The following is a 27,313-nucleotide window of genomic DNA, read 5'->3' as shown; positions in this document are numbered from 1 at the left end:
TAAAATTGTCAGTTCCATTTACTGTACATTGACTACAATACAATGCATGAGAGACTAAAAGAAACAGAGGAGGTTTGTTTAACTACAAACAGTTTTAAAACTAACATACATTGTGGATATTTCCCCATAAAAATTTCAAATGCTCTGTTCATTTCATTGCTCACAACTAGCTAACTTACATCTCTTAGCAAAATAAACACATACCCTTTATTTAGCATGGCATATTTTGTTACTGCATTAATAAACATTATATAAAAATGATCTGAACATTTGCCTCAAGGGGGAGCTTACAGTTCATTCTTGTAGATCCTCTGCATTTTCAAGCCATTCCAAGCTAATGTTCTTTGACGACATTATAACACAGCCTCACTGCAAAATGTTATTTTTGCTTTGTTTTCAGTCAGTAAATCATTATACCTCCATGCTACTGTCCTTCCTCGGTGCCTTTGAAATCCATAGTGTGGACTGGTTTGGACTGGTTTTTGTTCTTCCTTTACTGAAAAATAAAAATATAAACTATTTTCAGTGCATGTGTGCCTTTGCAGTCCTGATTCAGCTCTGTGATCAGACCTGAGTGCTCCATCCCCGGTTCTCAAGGCCACATTTGGTGCTTTCACAGTGTGGGTTCCCCATCCACAGTGGCACTGTTACCAAAAACACCACCCTGCTTGGCAGTGCTGCTCCCAGGAACTGTACTGAATTGGCCTGTATGGTTTTTATTTTATTTTGTTTCCAGTTCCCATCCAAGCACACCTCTCAGAGCAGTCTTTTCAGAGAAGGACTCCGTTTGACCATGGCTGGTGGGAGCTGAGCACTTCCCTCATCTTGGGGGGACCAGAGCACACACAGCCCCCTAAATCCATGCACAAGGTGCAGCCCACCCACCCCAGTGGGTACCACACCCCTGCCCACCCTGGGTACACCAATGGGCTCACTGCACACCCCTACACCAGCAAGCCTCTTCCCTTCTGGGCTTGACCTGACATCTAATGAAGTGATGGCACATGAATCAGACTCCTAGCAATGAATGACTGGTAGAAAGCTTCCTTAGGGCCAGTTTTCAGTTAAAACTCTGAACAGCAGGTTTTGTGTTTGGCATTTTTTCAATCAAAAAAAAAAAAAAAAACCACAAAAAAACCCACAAAAATTAACTGGTTCCAAAAAGTACCTGCTCTGCACTACTGCTAAAGTGTTCGTTCCGATTTTTCCAGGGAGCCTCGAGGCACCCAGAAATTTTATGGCAGCCTTTCACACGGCCACAGCTGCCACAGCACACCATCCTCCCTCACTTAGACAGGCAGAAGACAGTGCACTGCAGATGACTGTCTGCAGAAATAAGAGCCACTTCAGGAGCCATTGGAGCTGCATTTCAGTGAAAATGCTTCAATCTCTGGGTAAAATATTTCACATTGATGTTTTGGGGTTTTTTTCCCAATTACGTAAATACCAGAGGAAGAGAAATAGCCTTACACAAAACTCTGTAAGGTGGAAACCTAAGAGTCCCAACAGTCCTATACATTCAATTTTACTCTTTTCCTGGTGTGTAAATGCAAGCAAGTCTGAGTTGATTTAAAATGTACTTCGAGGGTGCTGAATGCTACAGTAGTTTTCAATCCCTCCAGACTTACCTCTGAAGTCCTACAAAGTAATGCATTATGTACCTGAGCCCATTGGAGTAACTGGAAAGACTCCCTTTGGCTTCAGTGGACTTTAGATCAGGCCACAATGCTATAAACAAAGCAATTGCAATGAATCAAGTAGTTCCAGCGCTTCCTTCTTAAAGAAACGAAGTCACTACTTCCCTCCAGATTAATCCAGCAAAAGCAGGCAAAAAATAATGATGAAAGGCTTTGAATGGAGAGTCCTTGCCACACAGCAGGAACAATTTCAAAATACCTTGGATCAGAACTTGAGCTGTATCAAATGAGCTTATCTTCAGCAAACCTACGCTGATTTTCACAGCTGGCTCAGGAAACAGATTTTAGTGACAAAGGTAAAATGAAATAAATAGCTTGAGCATATTGGTGTTTTGACCATCAAATGCAATCATAGAAACTGAGAACTATACCAGGTTTGAATTTAAACTTTCTGCAAGGCATTCAGATGATAATGGAGATGGGTCTTTGAAGCAGTTTCTCCTTGCTTCCCTGGAAGAAATGAAAGGGAGAGCATCTAAGCATGAATGAGCTGATCATTTCTGCTAGCTACAGGGACGAGGTGTTGCTTTGCCTTATTACTACCCTTCAAGAGCCCAATGCCAGGCAAAATTAGTCATGACCTTTCAAGCTAGGCATGTCCTGGTTGGCCATGGGTTGTGGCTTTCAGAGGAAAGGTCACCATGTTGTGGAAGCCTAAAAAAGAATGAGAAGTCAGGTTCATGTGGAAAGTTGGGGATCCCTCCTTCCCCAGCAGGGCAGAATCCCTTTTCTAAAGCTCTACAGTGTCCAGATGATAAGTTCAAATGATTGTCTCTTTTTTTGATTTGGTTTCTGCCCAAGAAATGCATATTTGTGATGAATTGAAATGGTTTGCAAGGCAGGTCATAAGTGGAAATTAAAAATAGAAAGGAAAATTTTTTTTTAAAAAACAAAGTTTTGTTTCAACAGGGAAAATACTTCACTTTTGGTGATTTTTTTTTTAATCTAAAAGATTTTTTAAAAATGGTTTCATTTCTTTAATCAAAAGTTTTGATGTAACTCAAAATGGACATTCTGGGAAAACAAAAAAAAAAAACCACCCCAAACAATAAAAAATAGAACCCTGTTTTGCATCAAAACCATTTTGTCCTTGATTTTTGTATCATTTCATCTATCAAACTAATCAACTAACAGAAAAAAGGGCAATCTTCCAAGGTGAATTTCCAATATCTGTGTCATGCAATTTTGAAGTCTTGGAAGTTCAGATGAATTACTTCTGGATGAACTGCTATAGCATCAAAGGCCTGATCAAAGCCCACTGAAGTCAACACTACTGTTTCTATTGATTTCAGTGGGCCATGAATCTCTCATTGTTTTCCCAGGTCTATTCAAGGGCTGAAACTTTTCTTGGAAGAGAAAGACCTGCCAGAAAAGGTACTAAGATGTACCATACTTACCAAGAAATCCAGGGCCACTGTAATAAGGGTTCCAGAATTCAATGACTACATAATTGATAGTGTTATACATATTATTATTTTACTACTCCTTTCTGCTTTGAGCTTCCAACCTTCTGCAGGCCCAGTGGTGAGGTTTGTATTTGCCTGTCATAAGACAGGTTGGAAAATGTACATGTTCCTTTCCTTTATAGAAAATGCATAAAATACAAACACAATCAACTTTCCTGTGCAGACCTCATAACATCTGTTCTTTATGGCAGTTTGTTTCAATGAGGCACGGTACCAAGGAGTATTGCAAATATCACTCTGCACTCACTCAGACAAAAAGTCTTCACATTTGGACTGTTTTCTCATCTGAAGTAAGTTACTGCAGCTATTGGCAGGAAATATTAAGTAAAAACCACACGGAAAAAATAAAGGCTAAAAATAAGGAGGGTTTTTTTTAATTTCTTAAAACAGCAGTACTATTCCTTTAGTTATTCCTGCTCTTCAAGAGGGACAACAAATCTGCTTATTACTCTTGATATCTTACCAAAATTGCATTTATCTATAAAACATATTTCAGTTTAAAGTCTTCTGGATTACATTACCTTGAAAACACTTCCTGAACTAAAGGATGAAAATTATATTTGAAAGTTTCAGAAACACTGAAACTTAGTTTGGGGGAAAAAAAGTATAAATTATATGCTGTCATATCTTTATGTATCTATAGCATATTTTGACAAAAAATTAAAAGTCCAAAGAATTTCAAAGCGTGGAGCAAAGTATTGTATTTCAAAGGCTGAAATGTTTCCTTGCTGCATAACAGGACATCTGCTTGATACCACAGCAATGAACACATATCTATTAATTTTTGCATCCTCTTTAGCACATACATGATGTACAAAGAATGTCACACTGGTGTGCGGCTCAAAGTAAGCTTTTGCTTTTCAATGCCAATTTCTGTGCCCCAGTGGTCCATCTGATGTTTGTATGACATGTGCAGTGGAGCAGGATTAAGCAGCTGCTGGCCCTTAGGTTTGTCCTTGGAACAATTTTTTACTTGAGCTTGGAAAGGTTCACCCAGTATCTGTGAGGGACCCCTCTTATTTCCCACAGCCCAGGTACTCCAGAGGTGCCAATCACAATGAAAGAGGTGAAGTAAAATGCTGACAACAGCCCAGCCTACCAAGTGGCCTGAAAAGAGACTTCCTTCAGAAACAGGTGGAGTCCCAACAGCTACTTTGAGACCTGGAATTATCTCAACATGCTGTGGAAAAGCCTGAAGGTGAATGTTCAGCTGTAACAGCTGTAAATTACTTGCATTTTAATAGATGAAAAGGCCCTTATTTGCATATCTGGGGACAGATGTAAGCAGTCTTTCAGTAGGAATAGCTTGCCAATGGAAATAGAAATTCTGCATTATAAAACCACTATGGATGAGTATATTTTACCTTTTATGAAGCATCTGGAAACAGCAAGTCCCAAAAGCAACCAGTATCAACAGCAGTAGTGGTATAGTGGGTATTACAACATAAATTAAATTCGGAATTATACCTACAAGACAAAAGTTCTCATTAATGTCTCCCATGCTGAAATGCTTTTAACCGTGTGAGTAAAAATCTGGAGTAAAATAACAGGAATACATTAACTTACACACAAGGACACATACATTCCTTCTACAGGAAGAGCTCCAAAGAGAACTCAGCAGTATCAAGAATAAAGCAGCACTTGAGTTATGTGCAAGGCATAGCTTAAGGCCTTCAATTCTGATATTTTCCAATTCTGTAATTCAAAATTCAAGTATTTTAATGGAGTACTTTTTACAGCCTAATTTTTTTACAGTATATTTTAACTGTAGACTCAGTTATCTTTGTATGTGGATTCCCTGCCAGTGGAGGACCACAGGAGGAATGAGCCTGGCTCTCATCTTTCCTCTTGAAAAAACACATATAGTCTCTCCTTGACTAATGAGGAGAGTTAGAGGTGCTCCTCTGCAGGACCCTGCACAAAAGGACAAGCTGAGACTATTATCTGTCTACAATAGAAGATGAGGTCTGCAACTTCCAGAAGGGTACTGTTTCCCAGTAACTATAGGTCCATGGTTTTATACTAGTATACATTTAATGTACTAATTGTGGAGATTTTCTTGCCCATTGTCCTATTCTGAACATATTTTTCACTAGCAAGAATAAATGTGAATATTCAGGTTGTGTTTGAGTTTTAGAGTCTTCGCAGAGTTTGCATGAAATGGTATTATTGATTTCAAATCACGGTTCAGCAATATAATAATTCCTCTGGAGTTACAAAATAATGGAAACACCAGATAGGAACCTGGCCCAAATCTAGACAACAAAGCACCCACTTTCCATAATCCCACAGTGCAATCCTGTAAAATCCAGAGCTGCTCCTTAGACAAGTTCAGTTCCTTGAACTAAAGCTGTGCTACAACTCTTCCTGAGCCTCAGGACTCCATTCAGAAGATAAATTGCTGAATGAAGCAGCCAGGGGCTTGGCAGAACCTGAGAAGTAGGTATCCACTTCCCAAATATCAACTGTCTTCTCTACTGGGAATCTCAGCAAGGCACTGAACTTAGCATGTGATTTTCCCAAAACACAGGGTACTGTGACAAGGAAATAATTTTTTTCTACAGTAATTAAGAGGACTAAGACTCTTGAAATGTTATTCAAGAAATATATATTGAAATGTTATTCCTGAAATATGTATTTTCAGGGTGCTTCCCAGGGAAACAGACTGTTTCTTCCTATTGACAAAAACAGTAACTGAAATATTTATTTAATTCCACTGTTAATATTTTTAGCAGAGCATGACATTCATATGAACACATTACCTGTTTCAGTAGCAATAATATGATACTGGTCTTCTGGTTTGCTTGTGTCATAAGGATTTCCTGCTGGCACTGTTGGAAAAACATCTGAAAAGGAGATCAGGCATTTTAGGAAAGTAGTAAAAAATATGTCCATTATGTTGTTTAATAAATGAATTACATGTTAATTTATATTGGGAAAATGAACATTTTTATTATTTATTAAACATACATGTAAAGAGGATTTTACTACAAAATTTGAATTATATCTGCAAGAAGAATTACAAGCAGTGTTATTCTGAACAACAGCCATATATTTGTAGCTGTTTCCCTTTGAAGAATTAATTTTTCCTGTGTTTCAGTTCTTAACTGTGGCCATTAAACTTGAGTAACTTTGGAGGTTCTTTTATGCTATCCTCATCATTATGTATTTACCAGTGCAATGGAATTTAATGTGTCAAAATTTCTTACCGTATTCTGGCTCTGCTCTGTCTCCTAATTCTTTCTCTAAGACATTATCTGCTAAATCAATAATGAAATTGATTGTTGAAGAATGAAAAAATGTGTGCAATAAAACAGATGTTTCAATATTTTTTTTCATGCAATATCACAGAAATAGATACATTTCCCCCAAAATAATTGCTTACTCCTTCAGCATTTCATCTTCCTACCAAAGACTCTTTGAAAACTAGTGTCAAATCACCACTTGTTCACACCTTTTGCTCCTTAGAAGAAGACTATAGTTCATTCTAACTTCAATTCTTGGTGGCCTCTGATTTAATGGCAAATGGCTAAAGGCTAAGCCTCTGAACACCCTAGTTCTTGTCCTGAATAAAGTGGCCAACATACCTAAAGCTTTATTTGTGCAGACAACTCTAAAACAATTTAAGAAGTTCTCTCCATCATAAGGTTATACTAACTTAATAGTGTTATGAGACTGCAGTTCTGAGTGCCTTGATAAATACAAACTGCTGGGAGAAATCAAAACTGCGACAAAGCCTACTGGATAAAGGCAATTATTTCACCTACTCTGGTGAAAAATAGCTACATTTGGCCTTGTATAAAGATGCCAAGATACCCCAAAGAACTGAGCTGCTCTTTCTTGACAGCAGAAGAGGAGATGAGTTTTTAATTTGATTGCATAATCAAACCCACAGGAGCTGGACAGGAACTAAATGTGGTTGCAATTACAAGCCTATAATTAAATTTAAGATTGCTGAATGATCAATATGATCCAAAGCCAGGCTGAACATTGCAACAGTAAACATTGTCAAGGGAGGGCTTGGGAAAATAAAAGTGTCTACCAGAAATGTAGTTGCTGCTTGAGCAAGGCTGCCTAATGAGCACTGCCCTGGACTTGCTGATGATACAATTAGATGAAACTTCATCAAAGTCACCTACAACTTGCTTTGGCCTGTGGCTGGTATCACACACCCTGTACTGAATACAGACAGGAGAGCTGTGATAAACAACGTACTCAGATAACAAACTGAAATTCAATGTGCATGTGGGACTTCAGCACTCCTGCTGAAATGGATGTATTTTGCATTGCTAAGAGCTGACATTGAAGACTGCAGTGATTTGAGGGGGGAAAAAGGTAGTTTGTAAGTCTCACTTGGTTTGAGATAACAAATGTAATTTTCCTACAAACATTGTGTTACTTTCCTCAGGCAGTGAAAGAAATGTCATATATCTATTTATACACATTTTTGCATCTACTCCTTTCCTCCATGTGACAGATAAATACATTTGGGGAGATTAGTCTGTTTTGCTAAAGAGCACAATTCCAACAGTTTGAAAAATAAACAGCTACAATTCAGTAGTACAGTATTTAGGTGCAGAACAATGTCGATACTAAGAATAATTTACCTATGCATTGTTTGCTTTATATGCCTCATTATAAACTAATAACCCATTTCTACCTAGAGAAAGAAATATAAATGTGTTTTCATTGTTATTGTTATCACTTTTCTCTCTGACAATCCAAAACATTCAGCATTTTCTCAGATGGTAAAAGCCATAAAAAAACAATTCTTTATCACATCTCAGAAAGAATGGTAAGCAGTTCACTATTACAGAATAATTATCTAATTTAAATGTGTTTGCTTTTAAAGCTACGAAATACACATGAAACCAAACATTTTTTAATAAGGTTTGCAATTTCTGACACAAAAATGTTGGGTTTTTAACAGCATAAAACATTTGTATTTTGTTAAACTATTTCAAAATCATTTGAACAGTTCTAAAAGCGATAAAATTGTCACATTTCCTTGAAGAGCCTATGATGATTATTGATCATCATAAAGTAGTGATATCCACTAACAATTTCAAAAGCAGGAACAGATTTAGGGGGTGACGGTATGACAGTATACCCAAACACACTGGTACATCAACTCTGCCAAATATTTAATATTTGCTTCCAATATTAATTGCCATTAATATCCTCATTAAGAAACCAGAAAGTGAAAAAAGTTATGTATGCACCAAAACCAGAGGAACAAAGTAACTTGGATCTCTACAGACAGACAGATCTCTGCACAGAGTGATTATTGCTTGATCATCACCGTAGACAAAGAAGGTAGGAAACTGCAGAATTACATAGGTGAAACAGCTGCTAAGAGTAGGATATCATAGAATGGTTTAGATTGGAAAGCACCTTAAGAGCCTTTTTCCAACCCCTTGCCATGGGCAGGGACACATCACACTAGACCAGGTTGCTCAGAGCCCCATCCAACCTGGGCTTGAACACTTCCCATCCACAGATGGGACTGACACAGCTTCTCTGGGCAACCTATTCCAGTGCCTCACTACTCTCACAGTAAAGAAATTTTCCTAGTACTTCATCTAAACCTATTCTCTATCAGTTTGAATGCATTTCCCCTTGGCCTGCCACTCCAGAGCCTTCTAAATAGTCTCTCTCCATCTTTCCTGTGGGCTCCCTTCAGGCACTGGAAGGTCACAATTCGGTCACCCCAGAGCCTTCTCTGTTCCAGGCTGAACCATCCCAGTTCTCTCAGCCTTTCCTCAGAGCAGAGCTGCTCCATCCCTCTGATCCCCTTGGTGCCTGCTGTGGCCTGGCTCCAGCAGGTCCCTGTCCTTGCTGTGCTGGGAGCCCAGAGCTGGGTGCAGCCCTGCAGGTGGGGTCTCAGCAGAGGGGCAGAGGGGCAGAATCCCCTCCCTGCCCTGCTGCCCACGGGGCTCTGGGTGCAGCCCAGCACACGGGGTGTCTGGGCTCCCAGCACACGGCCGGGCCATGGCCAGCCTCTCACCCACCAGCACCCCCAAGTCCTTCTCCCAGGGCTGCTCTGGCTCTGTTCATCCCCAGCCTGGACTGCTTCTGGGGATGCCCTGACCCAGGTGCAGCACCTTGGGTTTCATCTTAAACCTCATGAGATTCCCATGGGCCACCACTTGAGTTTTCATTAATTAATAAATGAAATAAATCAATCATTTCGTATGCATTCTGATTTTTAGCTTCGCCCCGAAAAACAGACACACAAAAATTATTTGAAAACATTTGCATGATCCTGCTGAAAAACACGCTTTCATTTACTTTAAGTACCGCCAAGAATAGAAAATGTTACAGGCCCAAACTGGAAAGTTTACTTTTCACATCCTTTCTGGTTTTGCACCATGTTCTAGTTTATAGTTCACTTTTCCTCTATTGACATATACAGAACTTATGTCATGTCTGAAAGCTCAGCCAAATTGCCTAAGATCTGTTTTTTCTGTCACCATCTCATCTAGCACGCATCTGCTTTTTATATCTCTAAGTCTATATGCATGAATGCAGTACATGAATTCCTGCTGTTCTGGACTTCATTCTTCAAGCCATAACTTTTTGAAACAACCACCACAAATCAACTGGTATAAAATGGCAGAGCTGCAACTACAAGGACAGTGCAATATTTTTTACAGGAGGACCAAGAGATGTGTTGGTCATCCTACCTAGAAAGCAGGAAACGTACACTTAAAATGCTTTGTGAAGGGAATTAATTAAATTAAAAAAAAACACCAACATCTAGGAATGCATGATACTAAAGCTAACTCTGAAAACATTTTAATTAGATATAAACAGGTTTATTTAAATGCATTAAAAATGTATTTTAATAGTTGTTTTTGACATATTATATCTCTTGTTAATGCCAGCTCAGACACACACCAAAGGAAGCAGCACCATAGGCTAAAAGATACTTGGAGATTCCCTCACAAACCAAGAGGCAATTGTTTTTCTAAGACAATATTCCACCATTGAAACATAACTTCAGTTTTACCTACCTGGGGTATATTTGCAGATAAAATTGTGCTTCATGTTGCATCTATCATCATTCCATTGATACAGGTACGGCCCTCCCAGACCAGGGTTTGCAGTTGGCTGATGATACATCACCACACAGGCTTCACTTCCACAGGAAGGCTCATCTGTGTACCAATTTCTAGTTTTTGAAGGTAAGATTCATCAGGATGACAAAGTTTACATTGATTAAGAAATACCAACCCCCAAAGCAGGGAACATCTTAAAACATGGGGAGCTGGACAGAGCAACGCAGACCCAACCTAAAGGTATGGTTAACATACCTTCTCCCTTTATTCTGTCTAAAATGGCAAGTTATATGCACTTCAATACAGTTTACAATTACAAGTTTTGTCATTGGTATACAGCATAAGGAAAAATGCAAACAGATATTGTTTATCTCATTCTTAAGGTGGCTAAAGTGTTCACACTACAAACTATACCTATAAACACCTAGAAAAACCACTGTCCCATGTTCATACCTTAACATAATTTCTAACTGTGCTACAGGCTTCACAGCCTGAATCTGGGGTAGCTCAAACCCCAATCCAAATATAAATCATGTCCTCGCTCTCTGAGAAATTCTGCTACAAACCCCAACACTCCCATCCTCTTTGAAGACATCCTGCATTTCCCACAACCCTTCTGCGAAAGGAGTTAAAGGCTCAAGCTGTGCACCACTGAATCTTAAAAAAATTCTGATCAAAACATCTCTGCAGACGTAACAACCTACTGCTCGGCTTTCCTTTTGCTATTAGACTCTTATCTGTCCCCTTGCCTTGAGCTCTGTGAGTTGCTGCTACTCTGGCCTTTGGCTCCATCAAGAAATTAAAGGCTTTTCAGAAAGGGTAGAAACAACAATTTAGCCTAAGCATCTCACAATCATTTATTTGATGGCTGGCTCTCTGATTTGAGGCAGCCAGAGCCTTGCAGAATTTACCTGCCTGCTTTCAGATCACACCTGAAAGACTCTATGTGAGGCAGAACAATCTCCAGACATCATGCAGAGGCAAATTCTGTGTGTGAGAGCAAAGAAATTTGTAGGCTGAAGCCACACAATGCCATCTTGTCATAGCTTCAAGTTCAAAACCCTGATTGCCAGCTACCCCTCATCAGAAGTCAAGGAGGGATGCTACAAACTTTATGCCATCAGGCAAGGCTTGGCACTTCAGGCTCCACTCCTTGAACACTTCGAGGGATGGACATCCACAGGTTCTCTGGGCAGCCTGTATCAGTGCCTCAACATCCTCACAGCAAAGAATTTCTTCCTACTGTCTAATCTAACCCTACTGTCTGTCAGTTTGAAGTCGTTCCCTCTTGTCTTGTCACTCCAGGCACTTGTAAATAGTCTCTCTCCATCTCTACCTTGTGAGTTCCCTTCAGGTACTGAAAGGGAGCAATCAGATCACACTAAAGCCTTCTCTTTTCCAGGCTGGACAACCCCAGTTCTCCCAGCCTTTCCTCACAGGAGGATGCTCCATCCCTCTGAGTGGCCTCAATCAGCAGTTTTTTCCCCACTCTTACCTGAATGGTGACATACTTCCATCAGCCCACTGGTAGAGGTCGGGGCAAGCACTTGATGTGGCCAGTCCATCACCACTCCTCCACAGCCCAATCCAGAAATCACCATCAGAGATCCCAGAGCCAGACTTGGTGAGGTTTTGCAGCATGTTTTCTATTAGCTGCTGCTCAGCTTCACTCTCCAAGCTCAGCAAAGCCCCGCCGTCGATCTCACAAGCCTGGCGGGCCTCCTGGAAGCCCACGCGTCTGGACAAGTCCTGGAAATAGGCTAATTTGTAACAGGAATGCTTGAAGGCACCATAGCACACCTTCTGGCCTGAAAAACAAAAACATGGCACAGTTCAGCGTGCAGCAATGAACAGCAAAGCTGCAAGAAAAGAATGAAGCACGTTGTGTACGCGGCTGGTGGAGGACAGGAGATTTTTGTCTGAGAGAATTAATGGTGTTAACACTGGCACCACTGAAATCCTTTGCTCTGATTTAAATTTCAGAAAGCACACAGTTCATGGGAATCTATGCCACCTTGCCATGTGCTGCAAAACTCTCCAGAACACTGAAAATTCCCAAGGTTCTAGGAAAATATTCTCTCCTTTAATGACTGTACCATCAAGCCTCTCTGTTATAGCCAGGATCTGTTTGGAGGGTATTTCCTTGACTATTTCATACTAATGGGCCAACTTCGCTTTTATTGTGTAATCAGAGCTATTCAATTAAAAAAAAATTAAAAATTTTTAAATTCATATGTTTAATGGCATTTTTTTTGATCCCCTAAGTTAACCCTGAGAGGCTGCACATGAGATGAACACACAGCCACTCTTCACTACAATGTGCCTAAGTACAGCCTGTAAAGGTCTACAGGAGGGGAGAGACTGCTCCTTACAGTTCTTTCTCTGAGGAAGATATATGTCTGTTTCCTTAAAAGGAAAAATAATTATCATTTTCAACTACTAAGGCTCTCTAGAGTTTATTCAAGCTATAGAAGATAAGGAATTCACACATTCACTTATCAGCCACAACTGAACTCCAGTATGTTTATTAAGGGACAGAAGAAGGCTTCTAAATACAATCATCTCTTTAAAAAAAAAATTTAAAAAAAAATCAAGCTTTCCAAGTACAGAAAGTAGAAAAATTTAGGTTTTTTTAAGGAAGGATGACTGAATGATACCAATGTAACAAAAACTATCAGGCATTACCTAGACTGTTTAAAGATCAAGAAAAGTCATAATTTTACAGGAAAAATTGACAATTGCACAACATGCTGAGCTGGAAGGGAACATTGAGGACATGGATTCCAACTCCCAGCCCTGTAAAAAATAGCCAGACACTCCAAGAGTCACACCATGTGCCAGAGAGTGTTGTCCAAAAGCTTCTTGAGCTCTGTCAGGTTTGGTGCTGTGACCACTGCCCTGGGGAGCCTGTTCCAGCGCCCAGCCACCCTCTGGGTGAAGAACATTTTCCTGATATCCAGCCTAAACCTTCCCTGGCACAGTCACAATTTCACGCCATCCCCTCAGGTCCTGTCCCTGGTCACCAGAGAGAAGACATCTGCCTCCCCACTTCCCCTCGTGAGGATGTTGAAGACCAAAATGAAGTCTCCCCTCAGTCTCTTCTTCTCCAGGCTGCACAGACCAAGTGATCTGAGTGGGTCCTCATACGGCCTCCCCTCAAGGCCCCTCAGCATCTTCATAGCTCTCCTTTGGGCACTCTTTAAGGGTCTTATTTATATTTTATATGATCTTATATTGAGGCATCCAAAACTGCTCTCAGCACTTGAGGTAAAGCCACACCAGCACAAAGTAAAATGATTTACTGTACTACATCAGATTTGGTTTTGATAATCTTGTACTTAGTCTCACTCTTAAGCAAACCCAGATACATGACACACACAACATTTGATCAAGATTCATCCTGTTTCACCTTAAAAAAAAATTGTAGTTGGTCACTGGGAAACAGCAACATCCTCACATAATTTCAACTGTATTTAAGTTTTCCCAGGCAATGCTTTTCTATGCACAAAGAATAAACATCATAGTAAACAACCTTAAAAGCTACAATAAAGTTCTTTTTTTTTTTTTTTTGCATTAGAATTGCTTCATTTTTGTATTTAATGAGTAGGATAATTCCAATAGCAGACAGCACAAGGGCTGAGATGAAGACATCTCCGTATTTGCACAGAGCATACTTTGGAGAATTTGCAGAGAATAAGCAGATTTTATCAAAGATGCATTAATATAGGAATGGAAAAACAGGATCAGCTCTTGACTTTTATCTAAATCTGAAAGTAACTCATGTTTTTGGATCATTTCTGTTATAGAAAGCTAAATTATAGGGATACACTATGCCTAACTTCCTATGGTTTCCTACAATTCTTGGAATCTTTCTAGAAAAAACAAACAAACTCTGAAACTGTCAGTTTACAATATCCTATTAAAGTTCATCTGCAGAAAGACTATCAGGAAGAAAAACATCTTTTTCATCTCATTCCTACCTTGGCAGACAGCCTCCTGAAAATTCAGTTGTTTATCAGCAATTAATCTATCAAAATAACACAGGAACAAAACAATCTAAAAAAAAGGACAAGCTTGTGCCACAGATATGCCTGGAAAAAGCCAGGCTCCAAGATGAGGCAGAGAGTGCCAATTTTGATTTTCTCTGATAACATCCTGAATTTCTTTCCTTTATTCTCACAGGTCAAGAGCCTTGCTCCCAATAAACGCAGCAAGGGCCATAGTCCTAGCTGGGCAGTGGTGCTGAAGAAGCAAGGGACAGACCCTTTAACAGTTATAAAAGAGTGGGCTTCTTCCCAGACTTCTTTGAACGAAAGAACTATTACCAAAGTAACAAACTGAGAAGACTAAATGTGGTGAAGTGGGAAGTGCAAGAACGAAAGCTGCATGTGAAATCCCAGCTCCTTCCCTTCCTTTACAATACTGAAATTCCAGTTATGTTACCATGATTGATCTTCCCCAGGAGCTCTGTGACGGAGTGCACAGGGAAGGAGGAGCTGATCAGCATTTTGACCCTCACTGCTGGGGGAGTGACAATGGCTGATTGCCAGAGTACACATGTGTATATAACAGCACAAACTTCCAAAGCCTAGCACTGAATTATGCAGGACACGAATCACTTCCAAGGAAAAGTGACCACACGTTTCCCTGTAGCTGAAGATTGAATTCGAAGCATTAATTCAAGATGTACGTGCAAATTTAGGAAGAGTGCTTTGTCCATTGTCTTGTTCTTTCTATTTTCCCCAGACAATCTTTGAAATAAACTCTACCATGATTCCTTTCATTCTGTGCACATATTCCACCTTGACATCAAGCAGTAAGTTATGAGCAAATGCAGGTGTCAAAGTATCCTGGTCACAATTTCAGTTGTGCAGGAATGTTCAAACCAACTGCAATGAGCAGGCTGACCACTATGGATCATAATTCCTGTGCTGTTCTTCTCTCTCATGGGAAAATAGCTACCTTTGCCTTCGTAACACACAACCCACTCCCCACTCCTGCAGGTTTCTCAGGTGGCTGAAGTGCTCCCCTCACTCTCTGCTCTCATGCACAGCCTTCGCCCTTCTGTGACTCTCCCAACATCTGAGTCAAAGCTTCTAGCAGAAGAAATGGATCCTTGCTGGCTGCCTAACTGAGCTTTCTCAGGATGCTCATTTGCCAGTCAGCTGCAGCATGGAGACTCAAGCAGAATCACAGAATCTTTTAGGCTGGCAAAGACCTTGAAAGCCATTGAGTCATGGCAAGTGCTGTTTGTGACCCGTTCCAAGGCTTGTATTCATAAGCCGTGCTGCATTCCTGTCCAAATCAGAGGTTCTAGCAATGCTCAGCTCCATCACCCAAGGAAACCAGGTGGAACTGTATGGAGCAGCAAGGAGGACAACAAGCATTTGTGATGCACAATGGCAAAGAGTTACTGCAGTCCCTAATACACGCCCAGCTTGCCACCACTGGGCACTCAAAACAGGGAGCCCTCTTGGAGCCATCAGAATGCAGATGTGAAGGCCCATTTTCTACCCAAGGGTTTATCTGGAAGGGTTTACAAGTTAAAATCTTGAAGATTTGTGAAAGAGATTTTCTTTCTTCCCTTAAACTAACCTGAATAGTTTTTAAGGACACCATTGCTATCATTTGAGCAGAGTTAAGTAACTCTAAAATCAAGTTTTACAAAGTAAAAGAATTGAACAAATGAAAATTTGCATGAAATCCAACTCCTAAATTACTGCTCTTTCATTTATTGCTCTCTCTACCTGTGGCAAGAGAAATAATTTCCTCCTTACAGGCTGATCATTTCTGCAAGAATATACTTCGGGAAACAAAGAAATAATTGGCATTAAGACCCAGAGACCCAAACAGTGTGAATGAAGTGTGTGAGGCAGAGCAGTAAGCTTTCTGGGAGAAGCTGTGAATTTCCCTTGTTCTGGTTAATTTAATCCCTGTGTAGGCACTGACCTACTCTGAATATTTTCTTTCTTCTTTTGAAGCGGACTTTGAACCAGTTCCACCATGGCAAATAAATGTGTTAATGGAAATCTGCAGTTGTGCCTTAATAGCTGGCAAATCAGTTGACATTTTAGTGCTCTTCTCGGAACAAGCTGAGATGTCAGATTTTAAAGCTTCATTTTTTTTTTCCTCTCACCGCTAATTTCTGAACTACAAAGCAGAAATGATTTACCACTGAAAAATGACAGAAGGGCCCACATTGTACAGAAGACAAGATAAGTATGGAAATTTCAACTCTGTGCTATTTTACCTTATCCTGACATCTTTCAGCAGACTCCACAGCTAGTTCTAAAGCAACATTTTGCTATTTCAGCTGTATACATTGAGTTCCAAGTTTTTGTCACAATTGAATAGAAACTAGATTTGTAAGCAAGACTATTGGAATGAATCATGTTAAGATACTACACAATATGAAAATTTTTTTAATTTTTTTTTTTTTTTTTATCTCATCATCCCATTAGCTGATGAAAGTGAGTGAACAGTATTTGCTCCAGAAAGTACTAGCTATCATTTCCATCCATATGGGTCAGTTTTCATCTTTGGGTGTTTCACAGAAGGGCCACAGCAGAATGTTTCGATATCAGCCTCAGAACAAAGATTTTTTAAACTAAATTACCCATCAAAATATTTCTGCAGATAATTGCACTGGGGGGAGCGGAAAGCTCCTTCAAGAATAAAAGAAATAAACAAATTGCAAGCTGTTATTTCAATCACTCACATCTCCATTATGCTTTAACAATCCTGCTTCATTAAACAATAGGTCCCTTGATTTTTATCATGACAGAAGTCACAACAAAGTGTCATTTAGAAGCATAATTGCTGCTAAAATACCCAAGTCAAAAAGTCCTCTTTCCCTAAGAGCACCAGGCTTATTACCAAACTAAACCCCCACAGGCCCATGAGGGCACAGATGTCATTCTGAGTGACAAACCTTGCCTGGCTGGAGTCTTTGAAGGTGCCAGGTAGAAGATAAGCTCCCTGCTGATAAATCCCATTCCTCTTCCTCTCGAGCTTTACAAACTAACCTTCAACCCAAGGTTTGATACCATTAGCATCCACTAGATTAGGTCAGCCACTGCACAGTGGCTGTGCACAGTGCACAGCACATGTGAAGAGAGACAAAAATGAGTGCACAAAGCCTGATGTATTAAACTCTATTGTGCTTTTGTATTTTGATTTTTTTTTCTTCCCAAGGCAATGGATTCACCAGAAAACACAAAAGAGCACTTGGTAAAAAACAATGTGAAATATTTACCATTACCCAGAGCAGTGTGAGCCTGATGGAGACCTCTGAAAACAAACTGACAAATAAAAACACAAGGGGTTAAGAGAAGTGATAATGAAATAGCAAAACAGAAATCTATGGTAATTAACCAAAATATTCTCTACCTGTGTTATGAAGACTAGTCTTGGTCAAGAGCTTGCATGAGCACAGTGACCTCAGGGATGACTGACCAGCATGCAGGACACTGGGCACAACTTGTTTTCACCTGTCCCCATGTCACAGGGCACTCCACACCAAGTCCCAGTCATGTACTCCAAAATGTGGCCAGCAAGAGACTAAGTGGTAATAAGTTTTCCTAATCATATTTTGTTTCAAAGCTGATGCATCTTGTCAGATTGTCTTTGTATCATACAGTCAGATTTTGACTGGGGTCACTGCTGGTCATATTTTGCTTTATTACATTACTGCTGTTGATGTTTTACTGCATCATATTTGTGTCCATCCACCAAATATAATTTTTTTAATGATTCATATTACTTAAAAAAAAAAAAACAACACAAACCAAACAAACCTGTGATAACATTTTATAATTACATTCTGTCTGCATTTATGATAAGAGCAAGTTGCCATCTTCTCTCCCAAAGTTTGCAACACCAAAGACACATCATTCTCTAGCTGAGTCAGTGTTCAAACCATTGGTGTTTCTCGGCTCACACTCCTGAGCAGTTTAAAGAATTCCATGAGCTCATAAATTTTACATTCAATAAAACCTGCTATGCAGATCACATGCCAGCCTGCATTTGTACTAATATCTTCATAGCTATCTCTTCCATAGCTTAGCAGGTACTTATTCCCCCAGTCCTCCTAATAACCAAACCTTCTGGGAGAAGATAAAGTCATTACTGATTTATTCTGGATTAGGGATTATGCCTAAATTATCATCATACAGTTTCTTCTTAAGTGATCTCCCAGGGTGAAAAATTTTCAAAGGTTCCAGTTCACTTTCAATGGCTCATACATAAAATCCTGAGGGCCACATTTGCCTGTGCAGGAGCTGTGCTTCAGACAGATGTGCACAGCAGACAGTCCCAAACTTCTCATGCAAAATTCACCTATCAGACATTCTTAAAATGCTTCTTGTAGTGGAGTATCTTTCTTGCTAAGTTCTTGGGCAAGTAAAAGTTATAGGTGCGTTTACAGACAGCAAGTCTTAAATGATAAATAGGATTTTTTTTTTCTATTCTCTCTCAAACACAGACCAGATAACGTAACTCCAGCCATTAATCATCCCATATCTTGTGAATTAGCAAAGATGATGCAAGAGGTCCTCAGACAACAGGCAAACAGTTGTCTCTAGGATTAATGCAACTTTTGCAAAGAAAAAAAAAAAACAAAACATGGATGATGAAGTTTTAAGTAAAATCAAATTACAGTATTATACCATTTATATGGAGATTCAGTACAGCTATGCAGAAAATGAAGCTACACAAGATGAACTTGTCCAGTCCAGTCCCTGTCTTTTTTCTTTTGTCATGGGAAGTGATTTTCAGTACATTTACTGCTGAAAATGGGGTTTCACCAATATGTCAGCCTTTACAAGTTCAGCTACTGTGTTTCTAAGCAATTTTGGGGACAGGGAGTAGGGTTATTTCTGAATGGCAACTATCCTCAGTAGACCCATAATAGCTACACCTTTGGAAAAAAATCAAGCAATCAAAAAGGAGACAGTGCAAAGGAGCACCTGGCAGTGCTCATTTACATACTAAATGTTACTCATTCTAACACCTGGATTTTGCCATCAGCTGAATACAAGTGCAATTAAAATTGGATCTGAGAGGTTCCGTGCACAATGCAGCAACACTGCTGGTCACAAAATTGGGTAGTAAAGAGGACATATATGACCCCTTATGACAAGCATTGTTCTAAGCAGTTATTTTTTTGGAAGGTTTGTCAAAGCCTCTGTGTGCTCAGAAACTGCACTGTTCTAGGTCTTGGGAGGATGCAAGAAGATTCCTTGTCCTGGCAAATGTTCTTAATTTAATAAATTACTGGGAGAATTTTTCCTTTTCACAGCAGTTTAAAAGTTTGTCTGGATTTTTAAAATACCTGATGTGGTGCTCCAGGTTTGTTCTTGATGCACTGGGAACTGGAATACCAGCCTGCATGAAATCTCCCACCTTCACACAGCAATGATAGGCTTATTCACTCATTTCCCAAAGAAAACAACTCACATTTATTTCTTATACTTAGCTTCTCAACCCTGGCACACAAAGGAGGGATCTCAGGCCATTGATAACAGAGCTGTAAAGAAGTAGCTTGATGTCTAAATCTCATTAGAAGCCAATCAACACTTTACTCTCCTTAATTACCATTGCAGGAAAACATACAATTACAATTATGTGAATCAATACAGCATAAGTGTCTTCAACTGGAAAATTAATATCCATTTTTATGAAAATATTTTAGTCACTGATTCAGGTGACTCAGCATTAAAAAAAAACCCAAAACTATAAAGTATTTCCCAAAAAGGTTTTGTTTCCCCCCCAGGTCAAATCATTAAAGCCCTGACAGATTTCCTTTTTTCTAAGTGAAACATACCTTCATTTTGGCACTGGCTCTGGTTTCAGCTATCTAACATATCATAAATTTAAAGCATGAGATCCATTTAGCTTTTCCTGTAATAACCATTTTCCTTTCTTCTGATCATGTGACCTTTACAGGTGTATTTCACAGGACTGGCCATGGCAGTCAGCCACTTCCTTCCCTATGGGGCCAGCTCACAGCTGCAGTGTCCTGGGGATTCACAAAAAGTGCCAACATAGCTGCTAAAACAACCCCCTAAAGCTGCCAACTGCATTCTCTTTTTTAAGGAAAAACTTGGACACAATCAGGCAAATTATAAAACCCAAGTGTCAACAGCCTTTATTTGAACCTATTCAAAAGAGGAAATATAGCGTGTTGGAAAGACCTTCATGTCTACAAGTCTGCTCTGGGATGTGGAATGTTTTACCTAGAACTTTAAAACCTCAAAACAAAACAAAAACAAAACAAAAAACAAACAAACAAAAACACACACACACACAAAAAAAAAAAAAAACACAAAAAAACACGAACAAACAAACAACAACAAAAAAACCCCCAACAAATCACAAACAAAAAGCCACCAAACAAAACATCCCCTTACTGCTGAAACTGTGAGCATGAGTTTGCTTTTTGCTTTCTGGTTTTGGGTTTTTTTAATTCTTATAAACACAGTAACACATAGGTTAATTCCTATAGACACAGTAACACAATTTTTTTTTTCCAACATATCACACCCTAAAGACACATCAAGTACTCCACAATTTCAGCTGTTTATCAAAAGAAGCATAAACACTGACAAGACTGGCCCAGAGAAGCTGTGGCTGTCCCATCCCTGGAAGTGTTCAAAGTCAGGTCAGATGGAGCCCTGAGAAACCTGGTCTAGTGGAAGGTGTCCCTGCCCATGGCAGAGGGTTGGAACAAGATGGTCTTTAAGATCTCTTCAAACCCAAACAATTCTGTGATTCAAATTAAGCCCATTCATCAACAGCTTTCTGTTCAGCCATGGAGCCCAGAACAGAATTCCCAGAAACTTTAAAGACAGACATACTGTGGCAGCTAAGAAGATGTTGTTAACTTGCTGTGGAATAGACATAATAGACAAAAATTGTAGGCTGAATGCCTTAAGTACGTGCCAGCCTAGGGGAGCAAGGAACAGAAAGTACTGGAATGGTCTGCCTGGGGAGGTGGTGGAGTCACCATCCCTGGAGGTGTTTAAAAAGAGACTGGGTGTGGCACTCGGCACCATGATCTAGTTGAGGTGTTAGGGCTGGGTTAGACTCGATCTTGAAGGTCTCTTCCAACCTACACACTCTGTGATTCTGTGAATAGTTTTATTCTCCTATCCCAAACCAGCAGACATTTTCACAAATATCCAATTTTATACCCATCAGTAGGTTCCCTCAACAGGTTTTCTCCAAGGCATAAATGTAAGCCCTTCTGACAGTTTCTGCTGATAGCTAATTCCCTGCTTTTGCCTCTAGAAGGTAATAGCTCATAACTCTCTGGTCATAGAATCACAGGGTATCACTCAGTTGGAAGAGACTCCCAAGGTTCATCAAGTCCAACTCCTGGCCCTGAACAGGACCATCCCCAAGACCCCCACTGTTTTCCCAAGAGTGTTGGCTAACTCTTCTTAAATTTGGTGCTGTGACCACTTCCCTGGGGAGCCTGTTCCTGTGCCCAACCACCCTTTGGGTGAAAAACCTTTCCCTGATATTCAACACAAATCTCCCCAGTCAACAGATCCACCCTACATCAACTGCATGAAGAAAAAAAGGAGAAGAGAGAAAATATACTTTCTCAATTATTTTTCATAACAAGCATCATCCATTCTCAGTAATTTTCAGTGAAATCTGAATGTCTTTTTTTTTTCAAAATGTAGTAGGTGCATTTTCATTAATTTGTTACCAAAGTATTTGCAATAGATTTAGGTAATATATACGGGTGCAATTCCTGTTAATTTCTTCAGTGTGAGAGCTTCCTAGGGTGTAACATCCTTTAAGCATTTCAGTGCAGGAGTGTAGAGTGCTTCCTTTTTGTGGCAGTTCTACAATTAAGAGAGAAAGCAACAAGCAAAGCCTTGTTTGTTCACCTGCTCCTAAGAAAGCAGAAAAGCCAATCCACATGGAATCTTAAAACTGGTGACAGTTCATTTAAGGCAAAAAAAAAATTGAAGGGAGGAGAAATCTGTTACAACATTATAAAGGATAATTTACACTAAGAGAAAATTTAGAAGTAAAGCACCTCTGGTTAATTCACATTACATGTAGTCCTTGAGACACAGTGTGGGATTCATCTCACCAAATTTTAGGTCTTCCCAATAACCTGTCTATATCTAAACTGGCTTACTGACCTCATTGTGCAGATAACTGAACAAAAAGACAGACAGCAGTATCTGTTAGTGCAGATCTGCAGTGTACTCAAAATCCAAATTTAAATGAAATTAATCCTACTCTTAAAATAACTTTTTCCTTCTCCTCCTTCTGTCCCTTATAAAGTGAGCCTAGAGTCATTAGCTGGATACTGCAGCTACATTCAGATTTAGCTAGAGCCAAGCCAATTTTTTAGTCAGGACTCATTATTTCTTAAGATTTCTTGGAACTGAATGTCCCACTGTTTGTCAGTGGTGGGAGTAGGAACTGCTTCAATGAGAGACTCAACTTCCAACTAGTGAGTGACTGGTAAGAGTATGGGATTAGAGTGTAGCAATTACTATCACAGGATTGTTTCATTTTACCTATTCTACATTAGCCTGTATCATCTTTTCTGATGCATCAGAGATTTGCAAAGAGAAAGCCATTACAGGAATCAGTTCCAGAAAAAATAATGCTGTCTAGAACTCTTTATGAACCAAAGTATGTTCCCCTGAAAACATCTAATAATCAAGAAGTTTGATCTACATAGGATTAGGCCTGAACTACACAGATTTAAAATTAAGTTACAGAACATGAGCTCAACCAGGGAAGAGACCAACCTTCTCTCTCTGGGACAAAGAAAAGCCATATGAAAGCAAGCAGATTGTCCACACCATTCCACGTGGTTTTTACCATAGCTCCCTCCATGGTAGGTGCTTCCTTTTGAGCTCTTTAGCCAAGTGGAATACTGGGACTTAACAATCATGAGTTTGAGCTCTGACATGCCTTTCTATTTTTGAACAAAATTCTGTGAGCAAAAAGTTGCATTCCTGGGAAAGCAGCATGCTGGTCTGAGACACAGCACTAGGATTTTCTATGTCTCTTTCCTTACCCCTCAACAGAATTGCAGCCTGGCCAACCCGCACAACTCCCACCCATGGGAAAGGTAAGATTTACAGGGTTGAAGAAGGGAGATCACTTCTACAGAAATCTGACTCTTGAAACTGATTTAAGTTCTTGGGTATTTCTACCCTGCTACAGGACTACATCATCAGAGGTCTCATCAAAACTGGGCTCTCATTCCACAGGGTATTGTGGAATTTCTTGGTTTGTGGCAAAGGCGTTCAGTAGAAACATGTATTATATCCAAAAGTCACCTCTCATTTCACTTTAAGAGCCAAGCTCATTGATTTGCTCCCACAGTGCTCAGTACAGCTGGATAAGGGGAAGAAATAATAAAGGAGTCTGTGGGAATTCAATGTCCAGCTTCTCCTGCACCTCTCCAATCAGCTTTAGTGATTACTGAGACCTTCAACTGAATGAAAGGATCTTGTAGTATCTGGGCATATCTAACCAAGAAAAGCCTTTTTAGTATGGAATTAATGCTGGATATTTTCAACCAAATGCATTCAACACACACCTGTTGCACATGTAGATGAGATGGCAGTGGTTCTATCAGGTTACATCTTTTCAAATTCTGAGCTGCAAATGTATCTTGAAATTTACAGTTCACATGGGGAAAAAAACCACAACTTTACAGTGGAAGGCTTTATGCAGAGAAAACATGTACACTTTGACAGACAAAACTCAGTGCAATAAGCAGGCCAAGAAAACTAAATTAGATTAAATTATGCATCTTTTGAGAAAGCATTTGTTATCTCTAGTCAACCCAGTACCCATGAAGACACTGCTTTAATTCTCTTACTTTGCAGTACTTTTTGTAGCACTGAAATCTGATCATAAGCCATGTGAATGAACATATTCACTTCCTTAAAGGCACCTGAAGGGGCAACTCTGGTAGTTTCCTGATCCATCAAGTGTTTTTCTTCATTTAGTGTTTTATATATTCAAGCACTTTTGAACCAAAATAAATACACACTACTTTAAAATACATCACTATTCAATCTGCTATTGATGCACAGCAATAGCAAAGAGCAAAACTTTAAAAGCTGTAGAAATACAACTAGACAAACAGCAGTCATTAAGTTATAATATCTATGATTAATACATAGGCTGTTAAATGATTAGTAATAAGATTAGCTTGCATCTCTCCTGCCCAATAGATACTTAAAGTAATTGCATCTTTGCAAACTGCATTATCATCACTTCATGTTCTTTATGATGTCATGGGACAGCAAGGCAGACTCAGCACTTTCTCCTGAGCCTGCTTTGGGTATTTTTCCTATGGGAATCAATCTCTGGCAACACTAGGTAGTTCGATAGAGAAGCTGTAAGCACTGCTCAAAAAACATCTGTCTAGCTATATTAAAAAACAAAAAGCATTTTGCATCACCATTCAAAACTTCCCAAATTAAAGATGACAAAGAAATAACACCAAAATACAAATCATTTGATGCCAACTATAGTTTTCATTATCTCCTAGGAAAGCTAATATACTCGGAAAAAGTAACAGCAACCCCTTACTTTTAAAAATGGCATTTCAAAAAGGCAGACCTTTCCTCCTCTGCCCTCTTGACACTGTGATAAAAACGGTAGCAAATCTGCACTTATTGCTAGGTCTGCTGCAAACTTACTGCAGTCAGTGGGACTCTTTCCACAAGGTCCAACCAGCACTCAAGCAGTCTCACAAATCCCTTAGGTGAGTGATAGGAACTATACATTTATTTGGAATGAGAGCAGTGAAATATTCTACTATGCCAGATTATTAATCATGACTGAAGAATACATAAAGAGGGATGTTTTAGGGATAGGTCTGTTTGAGATAATAGACTTATGATTTCAAACATAAGCTTGCTTAAGTCCAAACTGCTGGTTCTTATACAAGAGAGAGGCAAGCTAGATTAGAGTCAGGTGACAGCACACACTGCCCAATTATTCAGTGGGACTATTTCTCGCCTGAAATACTGTCAGCTACACTTAGTACTACACCTAACCATGTGCCAGAACACGGGTGTGGTCCTTAAGAGAAAGACAGGGGGGATAAAAAAGTTCTTACAGCACATAAAAATATCTGCAATAAGCATCAACAAATAAATGTGGCTGTCATTGTTTAGGAAGCCTTTATCTAATGAATATAACTTCAACAAATGAACTAATAGTACATAAATGGTTCTTTCTGTAAGTGGCTTCAAACCCTTCTCTGTATTCTACCAGACAAGCATTATCAGTATAATACAGTGACATAAAGCTCATCATATGCTTTGAAATGCTTCAGGGAAATATGGACAGAGTCTGTGTCTTCTCAAAACCCCCTAAGGCTTTGAGAGGACACAAAGCCTAGTGCATCTATGAACAGTTTGACAAGGCAGCATACACATGTCACATACAAAAGCTGAACCTCAGTTTCCTACAACTCAGTCAAACACAGAAGCTGCAGCTAGAAGATTAAGAGACTGGGTTTCCTCAGCCACACACAGATTCCTGCACTGAGATTGCTAATGCCAAACGCATCTTGTAGATAATTAATCTTCACTATTCCTTAAAAACAGCAGTGCTGCATAGCAGTCATATAAACTGTAACACTTAGAGCTTTAATGTATCATACAAACAGTATAATTCACAGTATAACAGAGGCAGATTAAATATTTCAGGTTACTGTTGTGGCAAACAAGCTTTTGCAAAGTGTTGGAAGTACTTAGCTATTGCTCCCTAAAGATACTGCTTTACCAAAAGCCCATCTCAGCTGTAGCGTTAGAACACGCTTCAAACAGAGCACGACGAGAAGAGGACAGTGCCAGCCCCTCCTCAGCAACTAACGAAGTTACCCGAATTCAGCAATCAAATGCTTGCAACAAAAAATTAACCTACAAAAAAGTTTTGTTGATATGCCACTATTCCACCCTCTGAAACAACAGTATACAAACAATTTGCATTGTTACGCAGACAGTTTGTAAAGAGCCATATTCTTACCCACACACACACACACACATAACTTGTTAACAACCAGAGTGTTTCTGGCAAACGCACGGATGTACAGGCACATGCATCCTAAAAACCTCCGAGAGCCTGCCAGCTTCAGTCGGGAGGGTCGGAACCAAAGTAAGCTTAAAAAGGGCCTTTTCATGAAATTTAACACCTTCTGAGCATATGCACCTGTATAGTGCAGACACACAGTGGGAGTCCACAGCTCCTACGTGAAACCTAAGCTCCAGGGTTAGAGACAGAATTCTAAGGCACTGTCTTCCCTTTCGGGTTTTGAGAGTTGTAGACGCACCCACACACAACAAAACTATTCCTGCCGCACGCTCTTAGAAGTTTGCCCTCTCCTCCTACCAACAGCGCAGACAAAGCAGAAGCATCCCCGTCCAGCTGCCAACAAAACTCAGCGCACGGACGCTCCTGGGGAAAACGCTCCATCTCTTTGAGCGATTCGGAGCGCGATCATCCCGCCCGGAGAAACCGGGGCAGGGCAGGAGCCCGCAGCCCCGCACACACGGGCTCCCCGCCGATGCTCGGCCGGTTCTGGCCAGCGGGGCCGGTCCCGGCTCGGTGCCGGTCCGCCCGGCGCCGCTGCCGCAGCGCGCACTCACCGCTCAGGACGCGGCCGGCCAGCGCCCCGGGCCCGCACAGCACGGCCAGCACGGCCGCCAGCCCCACCAGCCCTCCTCCGGCCCCCATGGCGCTGCCCCGCTGCCGGCTGGCTCCGAGAGGCGCTCAGGGCACGGCGATGCCGGCAGGTAGGCAAGGGATGCGCGCCCAGCTCCGCCGCTGCCCTCCGCCGCCTCCCCACATCCCGCCGCCCTGCCTTTATCGGCTTCCCCCGAGGAGGGACCGCCCCCGCGCCGCCCCCAGCCCCGGCGACAGCCCCTGCCCCGAGCCCTGCCCCAGTCCCTGCTCCTACACCGAGCCCTGTCCCAGCCTCTCATCCAGCCGCTGTTCCTGTCCCAAGCCGTGTCCCAAGCCCTGTCCCAGCCCCTGCCCCGAGCCCTGGCCCGGACTCTCATCCAGCCCCTGTCCCAACCCCTAC

General features: G+C 40.5%; 1 protein-coding gene across 2 annotated transcripts; it reads right to left on the bottom strand.

The window, feature by feature from the left end:
• CHODL (chondrolectin) lies at window positions 1–27,045 on the bottom strand. Of its 2 annotated transcripts, XM_066338634.1 has the most exons (8): window positions 26,877–27,045; window positions 11,720–12,032; window positions 10,180–10,337; window positions 6,373–6,420; window positions 5,926–6,009; window positions 4,528–4,630; window positions 2,279–2,351; window positions 410–496 (listed from the first exon to the last, which is right to left on the bottom strand). In XM_066338634.1, the coding sequence occupies exons 1-7, from the start codon at window positions 26,962–26,964 to the stop codon at window positions 2,282–2,284; spliced, it is 864 nt and encodes a 287-aa protein (XP_066194731.1). In that variant the 5' UTR covers window positions 26,965–27,045; the 3' UTR covers window positions 410–496; window positions 2,279–2,281. The 2 variants fall into 2 exon arrangements, with proteins under 2 accessions (XP_066194724.1, XP_066194731.1); XM_066338627.1 differs by lacking the exon at window positions 2,279–2,351 and having other exon boundaries at window positions 1–496.
• Between the last annotated feature and the right edge of the window lie 268 nt (window positions 27,046–27,313).

Source organism: Sylvia atricapilla, chromosome 2 (assembly GCF_009819655.1).
Source record: "Sylvia atricapilla isolate bSylAtr1 chromosome 2, bSylAtr1.pri, whole genome shotgun sequence".
Taxonomy (NCBI): domain Eukaryota; kingdom Metazoa; phylum Chordata; class Aves; order Passeriformes; family Sylviidae; genus Sylvia; species Sylvia atricapilla.
Note: the sequence above shows the minus strand (reverse complement) of the source record. Positions and strands in the feature narration are given on the sequence as shown.

Bases quoted from the DNA above. Each gene is read 5' to 3' on its own strand.
- CHODL (XM_066338627.1), bottom strand. From the start codon at position 26,964: ATGGGGGCCGGAGGAGGGCTGGTGGGGCTGGCGGCCGTGCTGGCCGTG. The intron at 10,338-11,719 runs GTAAGAGTGGGG...TTCAAAAACTAG, and splicing joins GGAAGTATGTCACCATTCAG to AAATTGGTACACAGATGAGC. The intron at 497-4,527 runs GTAAAATATACT...TTTATTTTTCAG, and splicing joins TTCCAGATGCTTCATAAAAG to TAAAGGAAGAACAAAAACCA.